Source organism: Mugil cephalus, chromosome 13 (genome assembly GCF_022458985.1).
Source record: "Mugil cephalus isolate CIBA_MC_2020 chromosome 13, CIBA_Mcephalus_1.1, whole genome shotgun sequence".
In the NCBI taxonomy this organism is placed as follows: domain Eukaryota; kingdom Metazoa; phylum Chordata; class Actinopteri; order Mugiliformes; family Mugilidae; genus Mugil; species Mugil cephalus.
The window spans coordinates 21,421,836-21,442,398 of NC_061782.1; the positions used below are offsets into that span (position 1 = coordinate 21,421,836).

Sequence of the window (20,563 nt, forward strand, 5' to 3'; positions counted from 1 at the left end):
CCGTACAACACACATAAATTCATTTTAATTTGCAGTGTATTAAAATCCCTGTTGGTGGACGCACACCGTCTCCAATGCTCAAACGGAAATCTCCAAAATGCTTAACCATAATTTGTGGGGTTAACACACAATTTGACTTGTTATTCAGTGTTGTTAGGGTAAAACAGTTTTTAAGACCAACACCGCTAACAAGGATGAGGTTTATGGTCAGAGCCTGCAGTCTTCTTTTTTTCCTATAATCGTTAAATCCTCGAGCATGATGTGCTGCATAATGCTCCAGTTTAGTCACCATTTGGAAAAACAATGAAAGACATTCCAAGAAGCTGTAGGAAACCTTTCATCTTATGCCTTTTTACTTCTATCAAGCCCATAAACAGATGACTAATATCCAAGTCCATATGGCTTTTTTTATTTTGTACGATTTCTCTGTTTTTACCCTGCAGGCTCCACCAAACCTTACTTTACATTTGGTTGTGATCTGTTGTGTGGTTTAGTGTCATGCTAAACAACGCTTTGACCTGATGCTGCAGGGATTAAGAAGCTAACAGTTCATTTGGACTGAAGTGGTATATAACAATAACACTCATATACTGGTTGAAAGTTAGAACATTCAGATCTGGAATGATCTGGGATCCTCATCTTCAAGAAACCATATTCCAGCTACCAATTTGAGTTTTTGTCTATGAGCTGGCTAACTAGTTGGCTCTTCCACCGAGCAGCTGATTTTTGTCACAGGAAGTTGAGGTTTCTGATTTTAGACATTGACGTGGCTTTGGCCTCACCCCTATGGAGAAAAGTAGTTGTTATCAAACAGAATGCTATTTTCTTTTGCCACACTTAATGGGAGAATATGGGCTAATTGTAGGCGTATAACTCCACCCTCTAAGTTCATTTTGGAGCCTCTAACTGAGGTTACTTTGTAGTAGTTCAGGAGTCTTATGTTATGATGCTAAAATAACCCGTCGCTCATAGAGGGCTATACCGTCACCCCTCACTGATTGAAGGTCTCAATAGATGGAGTTTGGCTCTAAAATGTAGACAAACGTTAATTTTACACTATAAAGCACTGAGTTACTTTGTAATTTTTTCATGTATTGTCATGTGTTTCTCATTATTTGGACATCATATGGAACACGTATGCATTTCTGTAGATGTTTTTCTACGTACTCCTGAGCAACAGCAGGGTTTGATCTTTCCAGCAATCACCTCTTGTCCTTGAAGGCTCATTCCTCAAGGCCGTGAACACATGGATATGGCTTTTCTCTTCCTCTGAGCAGAAAGACTCACCCTGCTTTCCAAACAGGACGCGGGTTAAGTGGGCTGGAGTTCCTCTCGCAGTGGGAATTTGACAAAGAAAGCTTTTGTTAGAGGAGGCGAGGTCAGTCAGATTCTTAGCAGCATGAGGTAGATCAGCTGAGCACGCTTTCTCTTATACCATCTTTTGTTTTCTCTGAACTTTGCGTTGGACCTCTTAAACACCTACCCATGGATTTGTAGAGGATGTGAAGACTCCTATTTTGAGAAACATTGCCACTGCTTCTAAAAATGTTTGTGTTTGGTATCAGTAAGTGTTTAAGTGTTATTAAACTTTTGCTATAGTGTTACTTTTTTTTACTGTAGCTTTGGTTAACAACCTAGAAATAGAAACCTGACCTCAGAGTCAGAAAAAGGTGGTGTGGGTGGGAACTGGTGTGTTATGACATTTCCATAAACCTCTACCTTTACCACCAAAGCATTCAATTCTACTGGAAAAGGAGGCAGTTTTGTTTGTTATTTCCTGCTCATTTTATACCATATTTTTACCAGTATTTATACTGGTAAAAATACCAGTTTAATTACTTTTGTTCACCATCATCCAGAGTGTGGTCAGACATAAAAAGTCACTGTCGCTGTTAGCATTCAGCATTGCTCTACAGGTTACTTTTAGCCACAGCAGGTGGATGAAGGTTGAAAAATAGTGTAGCGTAAAGGGAGATTCAGTACACATCTTGTTTTTTGGTCAGAGTTTTTGCTTTGCTTCTGTTGTCTATTTTTTGACCTTCCACAGAAGGTGGGACACTGACATATAGTAAACCATGACTGTGAGGTAACTCCTTTTCCCGCAGAGTCCAACTATCTGCAGTGAGAGCGAATATTTTCATGAAATGACAAACCCCCACACCTCGGACCACTGAAACACCTGCAGATTATTTGCAACTCCTTCTCTACCCTTGTTGTTTTTTGTATCTCTCTAAACCAGTGGTAAGATGGAAAGTGTCAGCGAGGGATTGTTGCTCTTGGATGGATGCCTGATTTGCCTGCTCAGCTATCCTACTTTAAGACAGTGCTCCAAATTATTATATACTATATAGTAACATGGGATGATAATATTTAGCAACAAACATGATCCAAAGCTTAAACAAAGGCAGCTTTTAACAAAAGAAGCTACTTGGATGAAGTTAGTAGTCTAGTTGACTTTGTTTCAGATTTATTTTTTAAACAGTTTTCACAGAGACAAGATTAACTTGTATTTTGTCCTCTACTCACATTTGTTAGTTAAGCCAGCATCATCTCACAGGTGTGCTACATGTACAGTGTTAATGCTAGTGGGCAGCATGAAATCCTGTTTTGCTCATTATTGTTTAAGACAAAATGGCATGAATGACATTCACACTACTACAGTACAATATAACAGGTGATCGCGTATGCACGCAATGGTAAGATGTTGAAGCTGCCCTCATCTAGTCAGCCATTTATTATAAAGGGAACAAAATGTCAGGGGACGCACAGATGAAAAGACTGAAGAGGAGGTATGGGTGCAGAGAGACTTTCTGTTTTTGGAAAATTGTTGTGTTTGAAGAACACGTGATGCTGCTGCTCAGCATGAAACAGCTGGGGAGCTCAAAGCCTCTCACTTGAACGTCACTCAAAGGTGTGAGATGCCTGAAAGCCTCGGCGTTGGAGGATGTGGGGAGAGGAAGTAATGCTAGGATGATGAGGTGTGTGATGACCTTCTTCATGAAGGGCTCTGACAAAGATCACAGCGGCCACAAAGTTGTGAGATGATGCTTATTGCGTCCTCCTTTAGATTTCTCACTTGTACACACATGCACGCATTAACACAACAGTTCATCCACTTTCAGCCCACATCGTATTGATGTCTAGTTTTTAGCCCAGCAGGGAGAATATCAGCAGCTCTTTAAGCGTCATACTGAAACACAGAATTTAGTTAATACATGTCACCCGCAGGTTTCTAAACACTTTCTGGAGGCAGCTCGTTAATGTAATGTGCTGACTTGTGATTTAACGGCCTTTCGTGAAGAGAGATATGACACAACTCATGCAACATCGATGCCTTTTTTTTTTTTTTTTTTTTTTTTGAGTTCCATTAAATTTTGCAGGAAATAGAAGGCGTGTTTTGGAATGAAATGGAAGGAATTTGGTGACTTGAAACCAGATTAAAAAATTGGTCTGGCGATCAGAGGCCAGATCCAGTGTTGTCTTTTCACATAACAAGACCACTTTACCATAAAGAAAGACACCTATCATCTCTATCATCTTATCACAGCCTCTACCAGGCATCTGTGATTATTTATGGTAAGCTGAAGGGTGACACACTTTCAGAATCAACAGGCATGGCAAAGTGAAAACATTGTGAAAACAAAAGTGTGTGTTTCTCGACTGGTAGGTCAGGAACCAGAAATGGGTCAGAAGATACTCTTAACAGGGTCACGGACAAAGAGGAACTCAGAGGGGGAACTATGGTGTTAACTAATCTGCCAAGTCTAGGGCACCGCGGGTCCTGATACACAATAACCACTGGCCTTAAGCTATTGGTTCGTGTGACAAGAGATCGCACACCTGACACCTATATAACATCTGTAAACAGCCAACACAAGAATGGTCAGGGAAACAGATATACAGAGTAAAAACAGAGTAACTGGAAGCCAAAAGTGGTACGTGCTCACTTCAACATTGTGGCAGCTAAATTTGTGTACGAACTGGTCACAATATCCACACGGGGACAGAAAACAAGGACCTCCTACATGGTGAAACATCGTCATGTCTTCCTGGTAAAGTGAGTTATCAGATGAATCAACAGTGGCCTTTTCAAGCACTGCACAACTTTTAGGTCAACACGAAAGCCCGTGCATGTGAGATGAATGTGACATTGCGGAATGATGCAGGCTCTGTTTGTCTGATAATGGCTGTTTGGACTCTTTGACACGTTGCACCGTGGCTAAGTTGGTGATGCATTCAAAAGAGGAAGTGCAGCTGTTGCCCTGCTTCCGTGCTAACATCGAGAAGCGTGTGTGCGTACAGTTGTTTGTCATGTGTCGAGCTCAGTGGGAATGGCAGGTGTCATGCGTGCCTGCTTGCAGTAAAGTTTTATGAAGGCTTTTGTAAGTGTGAGGTTGCTGTTGTTGCTGTCAGCAGCACGCTGTTGAAATTCGTGACCTCGGCCAGTAAAGTCAGGCTCACCAAGCCCTGGCCCTTTTGTTGTAGCGCTGTGTGTCTCGGTAGCTAAGCAGCAGTTGGCACCCGGCCACACCGAGCTCTGTGTCATGCAGGGCTGCTGAGGCTAAGAACAAAGTCAGACACACGCTTACAAAATTAAACACACACCCATACAACACATGTGTACAAGGGGTTAAACAGTTTCCTCCTTTTTCTGGTCGTCAGGCAGACATGTAGATCATGGCCTGTTTCCCAATCTCATCCAAATGCGTGAACTATCTACAGAGTTAAAACCAAAAATAAAAAATAAAATAAATGAGCAACAATCTTAATAGTTGATTAAGTCTTTCAAGTTAAAACATTTGGTATTATAAGGTTGCTGTTTTCCCTTTTTCTGTTTCATGTCATTGTTGAGCACAAAAATGCACTTTTTTGCACCTTTTTCATTTTCCCTTCATGGCTGTTTTAATGTTTCTGACGCTGTGGAAATAGCGTCAGAAACATAGTAATTCAACTGTACGATCATTAGCCCACTGACTGTTTAATGTCCAGATAATAAAAATAACACATCACCTCGGTACATAATTATTTTAAACTCATACTGAATACCCTGAAGTCAATATTTTTGTAGAGGACTGTTACATCAGAATGTGTTTTTTTCACTAGTGTCCCCAATGAACTAGTAAGTGTGTGTATTTGCCAAAATTTGGTAGTTCAACTGATAATGATAATATTTGTTGGGTGTAGCCAACATTTCCCACAGTCACGACTATAAAATTGCGATTAGGGAAAATAGAAATTTTTAGACAAATGTTGTTGATTTAAAGTTTGAAGTCTAAATCATTCAGAGTATATCTAGTGTTCCAGCATGAACATTACATGTTGTGTGACTGAGCGGGGTACAAAGAAGGTGTGAGACGTGTTTGTGGAGACTGAGCGATATATCTGAATTCTGGACGCGTGTTCAATAACCAGATGTGTTTTTCTTTGGTCTTTAGTGTCTGGATCTGTTAGTAAAAATCAATTCTTGGCAAATCTTAGACAACAGTTCCCTCAACACTACTGACCCCGCGTTCATCTGAGCATGTGTGCGTACAGCGAGGATTTTACATGTTGGAGGACATTCTCTGAGTGCTCTGATAATGCTGCAAGTGTGCCTGAGTAGGGTTAGTGGGATTAACCCCCTCTATCAGGGGAGCAGGTGGGGCTCAGGCTTACATTGAGATTCACAGTAGTATCTCCTGTCAGAAGGAGCAGGAAAGATTCACAGCCTCCTTAAGACGCCTGAATGAGCTGCCAAGCTCCTGTGTTAACTTAAATGTGTTGAACCCTGGTGTGATTTCTGTAAGTGCTACCTCCACCCTCCCTGGATTTTGAATCTGATAGTAGTTCACAACTGCAGTAATTCTTCAGCTGGTGATACACTGAAAGTAGCTCTATTTTTATCAGTTTGTTAACAGCACATCACACTTGGGAGCAAAAAGTGTGAGTCTGTGAAACAGTTTGTATGAGCTGGAAGTGCTCTTGGCGACTTTAAGACGGGCCTAAATAACTTGTTCGGATTAGAGCCCTCCAAAAAGGAAATTTGTTACAGGTGTCACAAGTGTCATACAAGTGCCAATAATTATCCATCTCCTGTCCAACTTCCTCTCCTGGGGATTCATAAATGCCTTTCTTATCGCACTTGTATTTTCCTAGATAACATATGCAATGTGCAACTGTATTGAGTCCAATAAAAAGAGCTGTCAAAGTTCTCTTTGTGCCAAGCCACATCCATGCAGTTACTGATACACAGAGTGTCTTGTCCAGTTCAGATCCATCTTAGACATCTGACATTTTATCTGAAATTTTTACATGAAAGACCTCCACATGAACGTCACACCTTCGATCTGGTGGGAGCCTCCTGCTGTCCCTAAGAGTGCTGAGGAACAACACCAGCCCCTTCATCCTCACTCATCATCAAAACACTTAACATCCTATACTTTATTCATGTGTGGTTCAGCGTTCCCGTAGCAGAGTGGTTTCCGGGGAATTGTATGAGAAATATTCTGCTTCACATGAGGAGGTTTTCCTGGAAGAGAACTGGTGAAGTTGATGTGTGGAAAGATAGCTTAATTAGCTTTCTTCTCTTCAAGAATGGTCATGACTTAAACGTTTACCCACGATGATCTGTTTGGGGTTTCTCAAACAGGAAGTTCGTCCTCTCCTTTCATCCCACGCATTCTTTTTCTCAGACATGTTCTCTTTCTGTTCTCCTTTTATGTAATTATCTGTGCATTTGGTAGGCTGTGTTTAAAGGATGACTTCAAGGGATGAGTATTAATTCTTATTTAAAGCCCATGAGGCTTATAGAGATAATATTGTGTCTTCATTTTTTGTTCTCACTATTACTAAGTGTCCTAGGTCCTATCCCTCCCCATCTAGGCCCCTGACCCACTAGTAACTTCCATGAATAACATTTCCACGCTTTTAGGAAAGGTTTGTTTTTTGGTACAGGATGAAAATAAATCTGGAGGTTTGAATGCTTATCACAGACCAGTACTGTCTACAGTCATCAAGAAGGCAATTATTTCCTGTTTTTGTGATATTACAACACTGTGGTATATAGTAGAAATGCCGCATTTGTGTTACCTTTGATTTGAACAACATAAAAGCATTCTGGACGACGTTTAATTTTGTTGAGCTTCTGTTCTTCGGTCATCACACCTGAGTTAAAGCACCCAGTCATTCTTAAGATTAAGATTGGCTGTATTTTTCCATGCAGCACTGTTGTCTGACCTTTATCATAAAATGTCTACTGCCTGGACTAAAACTGGGCTAATGCGGCCTGACATTAGGTCACATCTAGAATTCAGTGGAGCAACATCAAGAGATGGTTCCACCCGAAAATAGCATGATTTCTGTTGTCATTGGTCATGTCATGAAATTTAATTATCAACTTGAGTTTAATGTTAATGAAGAAATTACATGTGCATCCTTTAAGGCTAGCTTGAGTAAACACACTCATTTTTGTCTTGCTTTGTCAGGACAAGTGGAGCTGCGAGAGACGGGCACATGAAGCATGAAAGGGTGGAGCTGAGGCTCAGCTGACCCTACCCCTTCCTTCTCCTCCTTTCCCCCGTGCACCATTCGATCAGCACCGCCCCCTCCCTTCCCCTCTTTCCCCTTCCTGCCTCCCGTCACCTCGTTGGATTTCATCCGTCGTTCGTCCCCCCTCCTCAGACCTCCATCAGCCGTGCCCAATGTATTCCCCGGAGCAGGAAAACATCTCCACCACCTCCTCCACCAAAGTGCCAGTGAAGTATGGAGAGCTCATTGTGTTGGGGTAAGCAAAAACAAATAAGAGATGCCCACCATTACACCCATTCACACGCCTATGCGTTTGATTTACTGTTTCATATCTGCATCAGTAAATATCCTGAATTACAAGTATATGAAAAACATACATAAAGTGTGAGATAGTCACTTGAAGGGTTTGTAGGCTGAGGTGGTCAAATTCAAATAATACTTACTGTTACGGATGTTTAAACTGATAAACCAAGCAAACCCAGATTAAATCAGCTGTGCAGAATTTTTATCTCCCCCTTCTGGCATTAAAGCAATTACAAAATCACTGTTGACACAAGTGTCTTTCAGCACTTTCCAGTGAGGAAAAGCAATGCTGGCTGTAGAGTGTGTTTATTAATTGTTTTCTTACTTGTCGTATTCAAATTTATGTTCGATATTGATTCATGAAATCTCATCATTGATATCCTGTTCCCTCGTTAGATATCTCAAAACTGGTTTTGCACACCACATCTTGTGAAACCCACTGACTGTTTACTATGGACCAACCTATCACGATGTCACCCATTGGATTCTGAACCTCGAAAATGGAGCCCAAAGTGGGCAGAGCCTGCTGTTGCCATGTTGAATAAGCTTTACTCTGCCCACACTCGGATACTCCAAATATGGGCATTGAGGCTAAAGCAGCCTGGACGTTGAGATCCACCCACCCGACTCTCCGCTACCTGTTAGCTCAGGCTACTGCCTATCACTCAAAGCAGGAATGCCCTTAATTATGCAGAACTTTAAACCTTAATAAAAAATAAACTTACCTCCTTGTACAGTTGAATAGTCAAACTATTGAGACCAAAATCACTTTTTGTCCCGGGCTGTAAACATAAATAATGTAATAATGCTGTAAAGTTGGGCTTTTTAACATGGGGGGCGATGGGGATTTACTCCCTTTTGGAGACAGCTTCAAGAGGAGGTTTAGTCCATGTGTGATGGAGATTCAAAACATGACAGAAGTAAAATTGTTTTAAAACTGAAATATCTCTAAATGAACTGATCTTGAATCAAATCAGAATTGAAACGATTCAGGTAATAGGTGGCGTTTCACCAATTCGGAGCAGCTTATACAGTTGTTTGACATGTGACCTCAGATTTACGTTTACGTCACTGTCAGCAACTCTGGGCCCTTCCACTAAGGTCACCATGCTGATAGTGGCCACTAAGCATGGGGAGAACCCAGATTGAGCAACAGTGTGGTGAAACAACTGTTCTGTTGTTTGCTAAGGTTGATGCACATTAAAGGCAGGAAACACAAATGCTAGCAAGTACATGTAGATGTAACATTTTAAATTAACAATAAAATAGTTTGCTATATATTTGATATATAATGAAGGTAGGGTGTTTGTTGGTTGGACCTTTGATGGCTACACACAAATATGTAATTTATGGTTGTTTACAAGAGAGCTCTGACAAACAGTGAAACCTAAATAACACAGATACAGAAACAGACCGAACACAAAAGTGCACACAATTTTGTGTTGTTTTTTAACCATAGCTTAAGAACAATGGAATTCTACAGTGAGCGTTTAAAAGGTCCTTCGAATTGTGGACCTGTACCTTTTGTAACATCTTCTAACAATCTTGGTGGACAAAAGCCTGTGGACGATTCAGTTGAAAAGCTGATAAAAAGAACTAAAACCGTTTGGGAAAGCACTATAAACAGTAGGGATATTTTTGTCCAGCTGTACGGGGTCATGCACTGACAATACACAGAGCTAGAACTGAGCATTTTTGGAAGATGAGATTAACCCCATTGCTTGATTCATCATAAGACGAGATCCGTTTTGGACGACAGCAGCAGCAGCAGCAGCAGCAGCAGCAGCAGCGGATACTCATCTTAAACACCTCCTCTTTCCGCTGACGATGTGTTAGATGATGTGTTTAGAACCAAGTCCACATAGTCAGCTGTAGGAAAAACCCTCCACTCCACCCTGCATCTCCAACATAGAAGACATATAAGTACACACAAATGTTCTCCAATAACAACTAAGAGTCAAGGACCTCTTCTATTTTTCTGTCTCCTGTTTATTCCCCAAAGGGCTATTTTGCGTCCCAGCCCGCTCCACAGAGGAATGCAGATGCTGGAAAGACTTGTTACATGCTCGCATATACACAGTTGTGCACATACACGTTTGTCATGTCTCACATAGACACACTCAGATGGTTTCACAGCTGACTCACAGTTTGTTGTTGTGGGTTGTGCTAGAGCGATATTGTCAGGGAGATGACCGTGGAAATTTTCCTTAGTGGAAAAAAAAGCCAGTGAGCAGTAAACGCTGTTCCATGCCTTTACAAGGGAGAACCTCAGTTTTCCGTTTTGCTCTGCTTTTTCCACTCCTAGTTTCTGATTCTAGGTCAGGCCACCCCATTTTAATAAGTCAACACGGGGAACTCTTTGTTCCATGATATGAGTAGTCACGCCCTGCAAAGTGAGGCTGCTCTTTAAACTTTTGAAGTCACTAAAACTAGATGTTTTGATAGTGGCCACCTAACCTTGATATCAGCACCCCAGTCTATCCTTTTGACCCCTCTCAGGGAAGTGAATACATCACCTGGACAGCCTGTTTGCTTCCATTAACCTCTACTGCTTGCTATATAAACACTTCAAGGCAGTGAAACCACAGGATGCTCCTTTTTTCCAACACAGCCTCTCTGTAAGGACAGACACTGATAGGTGGTTTAGACTTCTGCATTAAGTTGACACAGAAGCTACAGCAACAGCACAGAGCATACGCAGACCCTAGCGCTGTATCTGATGTGCACCTCCCCAGAAATATAACTACGCGTCATGGCAACGCAGACCACAAGAGCTGTGATTTGTTTGCTAGGTGGTAGCATGTTTCAGCTTTAGCTTTTCCAGCTGCTTCTCCATCTCTGCAGTCTAAGAATTGATAGTTTTGGATCAATGGAGATCGAGGAAAGGTTAAATGTGGAGGTTCAGCGATACAGACATTTGCGTTTGGTGAGGTTTCAGTCATCATTGTTGAACGCGAAGCAAGACGTGGAAACAAAAATTAAACTGACTGGCAGAAAAGACACAACGGTGACTAGTGTTTGGTTAGCATTGTTATAGAGCGAGCCAGATTAGCGCACATGTATAAATTGCTCGCACCAGTGAGTTTCGGTGTCTAGGTCTTGCAGTACTCTAAAGAGCCTTGAGAACACAGTCTTGAAGGGCGCAGGCATTGATATTTGTTGTTACTACTTCCCCTGGAGATTCATAAAGGCCTATCTTATATATTCGTATTCTCCTTGATCAAGTGTGCATGGTGCATCTGTATTATGTCCAGCCAATGACACCAATTTTGACACCAATTAAAGACCCTCTATGGGGACCATGTATGCCTTCTATTTTTTCATCTGCATGTCAGCAAAGAAAAGTGAGACAAGTGGCAGTGGAAGAAATTTGTGTCATTTGGCTCGCATGTTGCATGCATCTTTGTGCACAGACACTTATTAAAACATTTCTTCGAAGAGAAGCAAGACTCAAATAGTTGGAAACAAGTGAAGAAGAAGAAAAGCACAAATTGGTTAAAAAATGCATCGCTTTCAATGCCATATCAAACTGTTGAATTCTAAGCACTGCAACCAACACTTCTATGCTCATGTTAACCATGACTTGTGATGGTAAATTACTCTCGATGCATAAATTAGCACGATGGATCAACACTTATTGTCTTATCATGACACTTAAATTTGCCAAATTCAGATCTTAGTATTTCTTATGGTAGGTTTTATTTAGCTAGGTGGTTGTTTGCAATTAAAAAATTAATAAATAAATAAAATGCAGAAAATACTGTGACAGTCAGTACAAAATATTTTTATGGTTTCTGCTTGGAAATACCCAAAAGGCCTTACTGGAATCCTAGTCCGTTTGTGACTCCTTTGTAACCAAGAACAGACTCACATGCCCAAATACCAATGGATGAACCCGTCATCCTGTAGCATCGTGTCGTGTCTGACATCCTCACTAACCCCAGTCCAACATTACCATGTTTGAAGCCCTGTAATGCTAATGGCCTAATCCAGAGGAATGCAGTAGCGTCTCCGGGGACAGTCTGTTTACCGATGCTGGACATCCATGTGGAGTTTTTTAAACAGCAGTGACGTCACTGGATGCACTGCAGTCCCTCCATATTCACCTCTATCTGTGCATGCAGTAGGTCTTCAAACTTGCTTTGAGTATAGTTATTGTGTCCGAAGACATGAATTTTATGTGTGGGTTGAATCCTCACATATGCCATTAACTTTAACTGCAAATGATCATTTCTCTGGCAGATTTCTAATCACAGAGGTTATTCAGTTTGACACGATATGTTTTACCCTTTATAGGGCACTATAAATACTTGAAATTCCAACCCCAGCGTTTTATTGTTGGGCCTCACAAGACTTTCTTACTTTTGTTTCAAAACTTCTAATTTTCATGGAGAAAATCATGATGAATGAATTTACCATATATGGTTTCTAGCTGATTTAGGCACTTGTCAATGTAGCTACACATTGTCACAATAGACAACATTAGGCCACTTCTTCATGCAACATAGTGAAGCAGTTAAGCTCAGTGTTCATGCAAAGGTGGACCTTGAAGAGAATGTTTCCTTGATCTCATCTGATTGGCTGAATGAAAACCACATGCTTCTAGACCTCACTGAGAGGAACAAGGATGCAATTTAAAATGTGTACTGAAGTTACCATATATGGTTCCTTGCCCCATAAAGGGTTAAGCAGCATCTGACTCTTGTAATGTTAACACATGTAAACAGAGACGCAGAGTGACTCAGCCTTTAGCAATAATTATTCACGCAGCCCGCCCTTGTGCCTTCATAGGTTTACCGTATACGTCGTAACTGTATACTAATCTTTAGTTTACTTGCATTTGGAGGGAGCACACACACATACAAGCCCCATACTCATACCCCATACATAATCCTAACTATGTCAACTTAGACTACCAGTCACTTTCTCATTGAATGAGAAGGTGTGTCCAAACCTTTGACAATGTAGGTGTAACCTTTCCTCTTAAACCAAGTCTTAACTGGTTTTAACCCTAGAGATTTTGTGAGGCCCTGAAAAATGGCCCCGCAAGTTCAACATGTCCTCATAACGCTAGTATCCCACAGGAGTTTGACCCAACAGCTTAATAAAAACAAGAACACACACACTTTGCTGGTTGATAGTTGTTGAAAATGAAGAATACTGTTTATGTCATTTGCTTTTTCCTAACTCTGCTTTTTCCTGTCTCACTGTTTGAACAACCTGTTTATGCACCCACTCATGGACCCACACTAGCTTGTTGCTAACCTGCTGACCTTTGGCCTTTTGTTTTGAGAGTATTTAGATGTATGTATGTGCACGCACAGCGAGCACCGCTACCCTGAGAACCTGGTTTTGAACTTGCAGCAACACTTTGGTCTTTCTCCAGCAGACTGCCCTTCCCTCTCTGGATACGGGCTAAACTTCACCATGGTTACGCTCTTGCCATGGTTACCCTTCCCAAACGTTGCTGTGACTCTGTTCCCTCTCCATGGTTACTCATAAACCCTCCCAGCGTTGATCTGCTCTCTCTGGGAAACATTGCGCTGCAGGCTGGGCGTCCTTACAACCTGTCTGTGCTGTCTTTACTGAACTCAGTACAGTGGGTGGGTTTGTTTCAGGAGTCTGATTGGTCAAACACACGGTCCAAACGTGCATAAAGAACATGAGTACTCTGCTGTACCACTTATAGACATTACACATGTCTGCAGTTAAAATTGACCCCTTATTCCCTTGTGTCTTTTTTGGTATTATTATTAAGTTTGTCATCGTGGAAATCTTCTCTAGGTTCTTGGAGGAGTCAAGCAGTGTTGTTCTTTTTTATTTTATCTGTTTTACTTCTTTTTTTTAAAGAACAAGACCAGAAACTTTAACGATTAAAAATAACTGTGCAGAGAGTTATCACACTGCGTACAGTTACAGTATACCTGCGAGGGGTTCATAACTTCTGTGGCTTCTGACTGTCATAACAATGTTGAAGTAGCAAGCGGTGTTTATAAAGCTGCAGCACTGCTTGCAGGAATAACACTTCTGCGCTGCTGACAGCTTATCTGAAACATGTGTGCGCAACACAGAACGAAACATCTGTATATTCAGAGAAAGACACACCCAGCGAGCCTCTACCTGGAAACTCAAAGAGCAGCTACGGTCTCACAAACACACCGTTGATAACTGGGAAGAGATGATGAATGTCTTCTAAATGCTTTCTCACTTTAGTTTATTAAGCGGAGACACGCACACACACTCTCAGAGACACAACACAAGCACAGTCACAGCGCTGCTGAGAGCCACAGAGACTCCATTCTGTCGCAGGCAACGCCTCTGTTTATTCTCCTTTCCTCGGCCATGTATCAGGCTAAATGAGTCTCTGTGTGTTTATTTTCTCAGCCTTTCTGGGGTTATGTTTGGAGGGCTTTGTTGTTTCTGAGGACATGATGTGCTTTTGTAAAACTGCATGTATAAAAAGTATAGGCTGCTGTTTGTGCATATGTGTCGTCTCAGGGGCCTGGAGGGACAGCCTTTTCCACTGTGACAGTTTTTCCAGTGTACTATAGAGCGGGCCTCACAATAATACCCAATTGTTTTGTGTGCGCATGAATGTGGTTGTTTATGTTTGTGTTTTTGTGTGTTTATGTGCAGGTACAATGGCTCTCTGCCCAACGGGGACCGAGGCCGGCGTAAAAGCCGCTTTGCACTTTGTAAGAGACCGAAAGCAAACGGAGTGAAACCCAGCACAGTTCACATAGCCTGCTCTCCACAAGCAGCCAAGGTAACACGCACACTCACACTCACACTCACACACACACACACACACACACACATAATCATACGCATACAGAAACATAAAAAACATGCAGCGTCTTACAGACAGCTGAGTAATCATCAAATCTTACACAGGTTCAGGCCTTTTTATTTCTCGTGGTGATCTATCCTTCAAGTTTCTTCTAGCTTGATGGAATAATGGTGTTACATACACCCATGAAACGTTGAGTAATAGAAAATAAGCTACATTTTTCTTAAGAATGTCTCTTTGTAGGTGTGTGATTGTGTTGTCTGACAACATCAAATAAAACACACCCAGATCAGTGGTTTTGCCCGTCTCTGCCCCGCCAAGGCCTTTGTTAAGCACAGCTTTGTTGTTGTGTGATACGCAGTATAACACCACGAGCAAGACAGAAAAAGGAAAACGCTCACTAAATCCTCCCGAGTTAGCAAAAGCAGAAAGACCAGCAGGTACAAAGCTTTGTCGAGGTTTTAAAAGGCATTTGAACGTTGTGTTTTTTTGTTTTTTTCGTTTTGTTTTACACCAAATTTAACTGGAACACTCAGTTTTTATATGAGAAACAACCATGAACGGACCAGTTGAAAGTAACTGAGCGTTCTCTCGCAAAATCCCCGGAAGCCCGTGTTCATGTGTTTCCATCATCAGTTACAGCACTGCCCAGAAATCCTCTAAAACCTGTTAAATGATCAGGAAATTGTAAGGTGTGCTTTTTTGGTTTCACATCTGTTCCTAATGCACTCTCTGCAGACACACACTTTTACTTTCTCTCACTCTGTCACACACACACACAGACTGAGACTTTATGTGTGGTAATTTGAAAAGTCTGGAAGAGTGATTGTATTCTTCTGTCTTGTGGGTGGTCCTGACTGACCGAAGAGATGTTAGGTCCAGTTAGTGAGTACATAGCTGGAGTCTTCACCCACCCACCCTCCGTGTGTTCTTTAAGGAGCACTGAGCAGATGTCAGGTGTTTTTGCTATAAAACATGTCTGGGCTCAATCTACTTGTGAATTTAAAAGGTTTGCTCTCTCTCTCTCTCTCTCTCTCTGTACCTTCTCTGTCACCACCTGTCCCCTATTCCTTCTGTCTCAACAGGCCATAAGCAACAAAGACCAGCACAGCATCTCTTACACTCTGTCTCGAGCCCAGACGGTGGTGGTGGAGTACACCCATGACAGCAATACAGACATGTTCCAGGTAACTAGCCCAGACCTTTAGAATCAATTTACAGTCCTTAGTTTTTCCACTTCATTGCTCTGCTTACACGTAGATCTTAAATAGAGATTGGTAAAGACCTTTAATAAGGGCAGAGGTTTTTAAATTGTAAGGGCTGTGACGCACCAACCCAGATGTTTTCTGAGGTCGTGCTGTGGTTTAATATCCGTGGCTCTAGCTCTGGTGTTTCCCGCAACATTGGCACTTGTCGGACTTCTGACAAGAACAAGTCGGTGAGACAGTTTACTCTGATTGGCTGTTAAGCTAAGGGACTAAAACAAGAGAAGAAAATAACAACGAACAAACAATGAAGTTCAAAGGTCACAAAATAAGTCTTCTCATTTTCCATCATCATCTCAACTGAACGCAAACACGTATTGACAACAACATGATATGGGTTTGTAGCCTCTCAGCTAATAGTAGTTCTTCCCTTTTAAATGACGAATACAGACTATTGCCACCTGCTGGTATAAAGAGTTATTTCCTTCCATTGTGGTACAGAACTTGCCAGCTGGGCACTGGCTGCAGTCTTTGCAGATCGTTCACAGTTTGGTCCAGACACAGGTGACGTGGGGTGGTGTCACAGTTTTGTTGCTGGTTGTGCTTTCATGTCGGTTTGGTTTGAATAAAAAATAAATAAATAAATTAATAATCTATTTAGAAAGGAGAAAAAAGTATGTGACTGTCATCAATTTTTCCTCTGCGTTAAAATATTCCAGTGACGTAAGCATGTTATACACATATTATATAGTAAGAGAATAGTTCAGCCCACGGCAGCGTCATATTTCCAGTGTACATCCTTAAAGCACACAGATTATGGCAGCAGTTCTACCCAACCTTAGTTACATCACATCATTACATGATCATCATCCTCTTTTGGGATTGTGAAATCTCTGTTTCTTTCAGATCAATTTAAAACCCACGACGCTGGTTATTACTAAACTTGGAAAGTCCAGTTACATACTGTTCCTAAATTATAACTCACGGTACTTGTCATCAAATGTAAAGACATCATTAACTATTGAAATGGACTGATTTTACTGAACACCAAGTCATAAAACAAATGCACATGTAATGTCAAAAATGTAATATCAGCGATGAATCATTCATTTGAGTCAGACGGGGATAAAAAGCTTTGATTCACACAGACTTGTTTGTCAGGGTATGTTACGGTAGTGATGGTGCCACTAATTCCACTACTTACATGTTCTCGAACATTTCTTGTTGTACCAGCTTGTTAAGAAGCTGTTTCCATAATCAATACATTTTTTTACTACATTTTTCTCTTTTCACCAGATTGGTCGGTCCACAGAGAGTCCGATAGACTTCGTAGTGACAGACACGGTGGCTGGTAGCCAGAGTAATGCCGACACACAGTCGGTTCAGAGCACCATCTCTCGCTTCGCCTGCCGCATCATGTGCCAGCGCACGCCACCTTACACTGCTCGCATCTATGCCGCAGGCTTCGACTCCTCCAAGAACATCTTCCTTGGGGTGAGTAGTGCTTCATCCCTGGCTTCAGGCACACATTTGAATTATTTTTGTCTGTATCACATCTTTTCATATTTATGTTTACCTCAGGAGAAAGCTGCTAAGTGGAAGACGTCTGATGGACAAATGGACGGGCTAACCACTAACGGCGTGCTGGTGATGCACCCGCGCAATGGCTTCACCCAGGACTCCAAACCGGGAGTCTGGAGGGAGATCTCTGTCTGTGGCAATGTCTTCACGTTGCGGGAAACCCGCTCGGCGCAGCAGCGAGGAAAGATGGTGAGAAAACGTGGTCTTTAGCTCTTTTGATTTGGGCTCTTTTGCCTCTTTGACTTTTTTAGTTGCTCAGTGCTCCATCAGCTAGTCATCATCTCTCTTGCTGCTGAAAAGGGAATATGCATCAGCAATCATGTTCAGAAAGCAGCGAGAGCATTGACTGAATATAAGGATGGACAAACCCTCTGTGATGTCAACAGATTCCTGAGAAATTAATTTCAAACTCAATATAGTGATTCCAGTGGTCGCCATCTTGCTGAGGACTGGAGCTGGGCCTGACAGGTGGCGACTAAAAGTGGCCCTGTTCTTTTTTATGCATAATTTAAAGTGTTGATATAATTTAAACAATATGTATAGTAACCACTTTAAAATGTTAGTATAAGAGCGTGTTGGTTCGCTAGCCTCCTGATTTCTGTCTGCTGCAGTTTTCAATTAAAGTGAAAATTTGCAAATCATTTTTTTTCTTCAATATTTCTCTCTCATCCATTCCGTCACACCTTTTCACACTACTACACCACAACTTTGGCCTTTAGGCAGCAGGAGTCCAGTCTGAGCTTAATGCCAGCAGGAGGTTACTGTGGTGCCATCTTCATGGCAACAGGTCCGTCTGTCAAAGCTGTTTGTAACCAGACCGTGTAAGAGATCCTCCAGCTGACGTCACAGTCTCTCAGCCAATCAGAGACCTCCTGTTGTCTCATCGACCCCCTGAAGCTTTTATCTGATTGGATTTAGGATGCCGGTTTAATTAGGTCTTTGTTTTTTTTTCTCCCTCTCTCGCTCCATGTTTCTGTACACAACGCACACATCATCAACTGTGAGCACACAGTCAGCAGTTGCGATATTATTATCTGCTGTCCCACCTGTTCTCAAGTCTCTCCACTACAGCACAAATTAACCGTCTTTTCCTTATCTCCAAGCGCCCTGTGCATCATCCACTTCTATAAACCACTCATTATTTCATAGCTGATTGACTGTGTAGATTGTCAGCCGTGGGAAAGCACATATTTCTATTAGGTATGGTGAGAGAACATTGTAGGGTTTCATTTTCAGTCAGGAGTGGGTACCACTGTGATAATATTTGAGGTTTTTGACTACAATTTAAAGGATCTCTAGTCAGTCAAGCAAATCTTTTTAAAGTTTACAGTTAAAGTAGATTCAGTTTACCAGTTAATTAGATACACTAGTAAAAACAAATGCATTCAGATAAAGCTGATCGTTTCCTGCCCAAAAGCTGTTTGAAAATACCCAAAATATTAGCTTGATATTGTGATTAGTACTTTGACCACCCAGACTGCTTGCAGTAGGTTAGTCTACTGTAATAAAACAGTGCAGTTTCACAGAAATCATTCAGCAACTGCAACAGCCAACAACCAGAAGTACGCACATCTGGCTACTACAAAGCCATTTGATGAGGTCACGTAGTCCCCTGATAGAAGATAAAAAACAAAAAGCTCAAGCAATGTACATTCAGTGCCTGTGAACCAGCATTAAAAAAAGTTTTCCCCAAATTTAATTCACCTTTCCAGCTGTATTTTTTAACTGTACAATAAAATACTGAACTACCTGATCACGTAACACTGAATTCAAATATAACAGTCTAAATCTAAATTTTATCTTTGTGAAAGTTAGTATTCAGCATTTGTTTCAAATGCAGGACAATAAATAGAAATAGTAATGTTTAGTTTAATAAGGATTTACGATGAAGGTAACAAAAGGAAACACGAAGAAAATCAAACAGGATTACAGAACAGAAAATGTGTAAAAGTTGATCTCAGAAAGACAGAAAATGCTCCTAAGTCAACACCACGACAGCCACTGACCCTAAAACACCTGGAGGCGCTGCGGCAAGAGATCAGCGCGGGCCGCCCACAGTGTTTTCTTTTTGGAAAATGATCCAAAATGATCATATAGTTCAGTTGCCACCTTTAAACTGAACATTAGGACAGTGACTGTCTATATACGTTCCATCTGATATTTGTCCTGGATTGAGAAAACGTTTTTAGTTACTGATCCATTCGTTTTAAAAATGCCTGGTTCATGCTGCTCACATTCTACAGTATATATAACGGGGCCATTAATGTGGATAAATCTTAATTCACGAAAAGAGATAAAAAGTTTTTTCAAGTTGTTTTGTTGAAACTGTTGAAGGTGTTTAATAAACACATTAAGTGCATCTTTTTTCAGTCTGTTTGCTCACGCAAAAGGAAACAAGATTAATATAGATTAAAAATGAATGATATTTAATCGTGATTAATCGAAATTAATTTACAGCAACCCAGTGATTAATTGATTAAAATTAATCGTTTGACAACACTACTTAAAATATTTCACAAATGTAAGATTTTTGTTTCAGAGGATTTGCGCTTTCAAATATAAAACTGTAATCACCGGTTATTGTGCAGTAATGACATGTCGGACACCTTGCCAGCGGGGCAGCTGATTGCCCATTTTCAGATCGACACAAGGTTTAAACCAACATAATTTCAATTATCTTACAGTCACTCTCTCTCTCTCTCTCTCTCTCTCTGGCACACACACAGTGGCATTCAGTGAACCTGCTGTGGAGCCTTTTGTGAAGGATAATGAAAAGAGTGCAGTTTCTGAGCTCCTGCCGCGTTTAATACAAGCTTTTGTGCTGATAAATAATCTGCTTCAGTGTAATTAAATAAAACGTTGTGGTGAGAGCTTGTCAGTGTTTACATGGACTGAATCCAACCGGAGGACTCAGATCTTTAAGTCTCATATGAGTGTGAAAACATATCAAGTGACATCTCAAGCGAGCTGCCAAGCTCTTACCCGGTTTGGCTGAGCATCTTTTTGACCAACAACAGAAAAACTGGGGTGAATGTGTGTGATGCTGCCTCACTGACAAATAGATACTAGGAAGTTACAAAAGAGTGAAATGTCAGCCAGAAATGAGTTCACCGCAAAACGCTGGGGAGCTGCCCCTGACCTCACCTCTTTTATTAAAAATAGTCTGTTGTATGTTTTA

The 20,563-nt window shown here is 41.2% G+C and overlaps 1 protein-coding gene across 1 annotated transcript in view; it reads left to right on the forward strand.

Moving 5' to 3' along the window:
* peli1b (pellino E3 ubiquitin protein ligase 1b) overlaps positions 1-20,563 on the forward strand; it is a 35,901-nt gene that overhangs the window by 11,272 nt on the left and 4,066 nt on the right. Inside the window, exons 2-6 of the mRNA XM_047603269.1 lie at positions 7,464-7,762; positions 14,446-14,575; positions 15,685-15,786; positions 17,101-17,298; positions 17,386-17,574. Of these exons, the coding sequence (XP_047459225.1) occupies positions 7,680-7,762; positions 14,446-14,575; positions 15,685-15,786; positions 17,101-17,298; positions 17,386-17,574 (702 nt within the window). The 5' untranslated portion in view covers positions 7,464-7,679. The remainder of the gene's footprint in view (positions 1-7,463; positions 7,763-14,445; positions 14,576-15,684; positions 15,787-17,100; positions 17,299-17,385; positions 17,575-20,563) is intronic.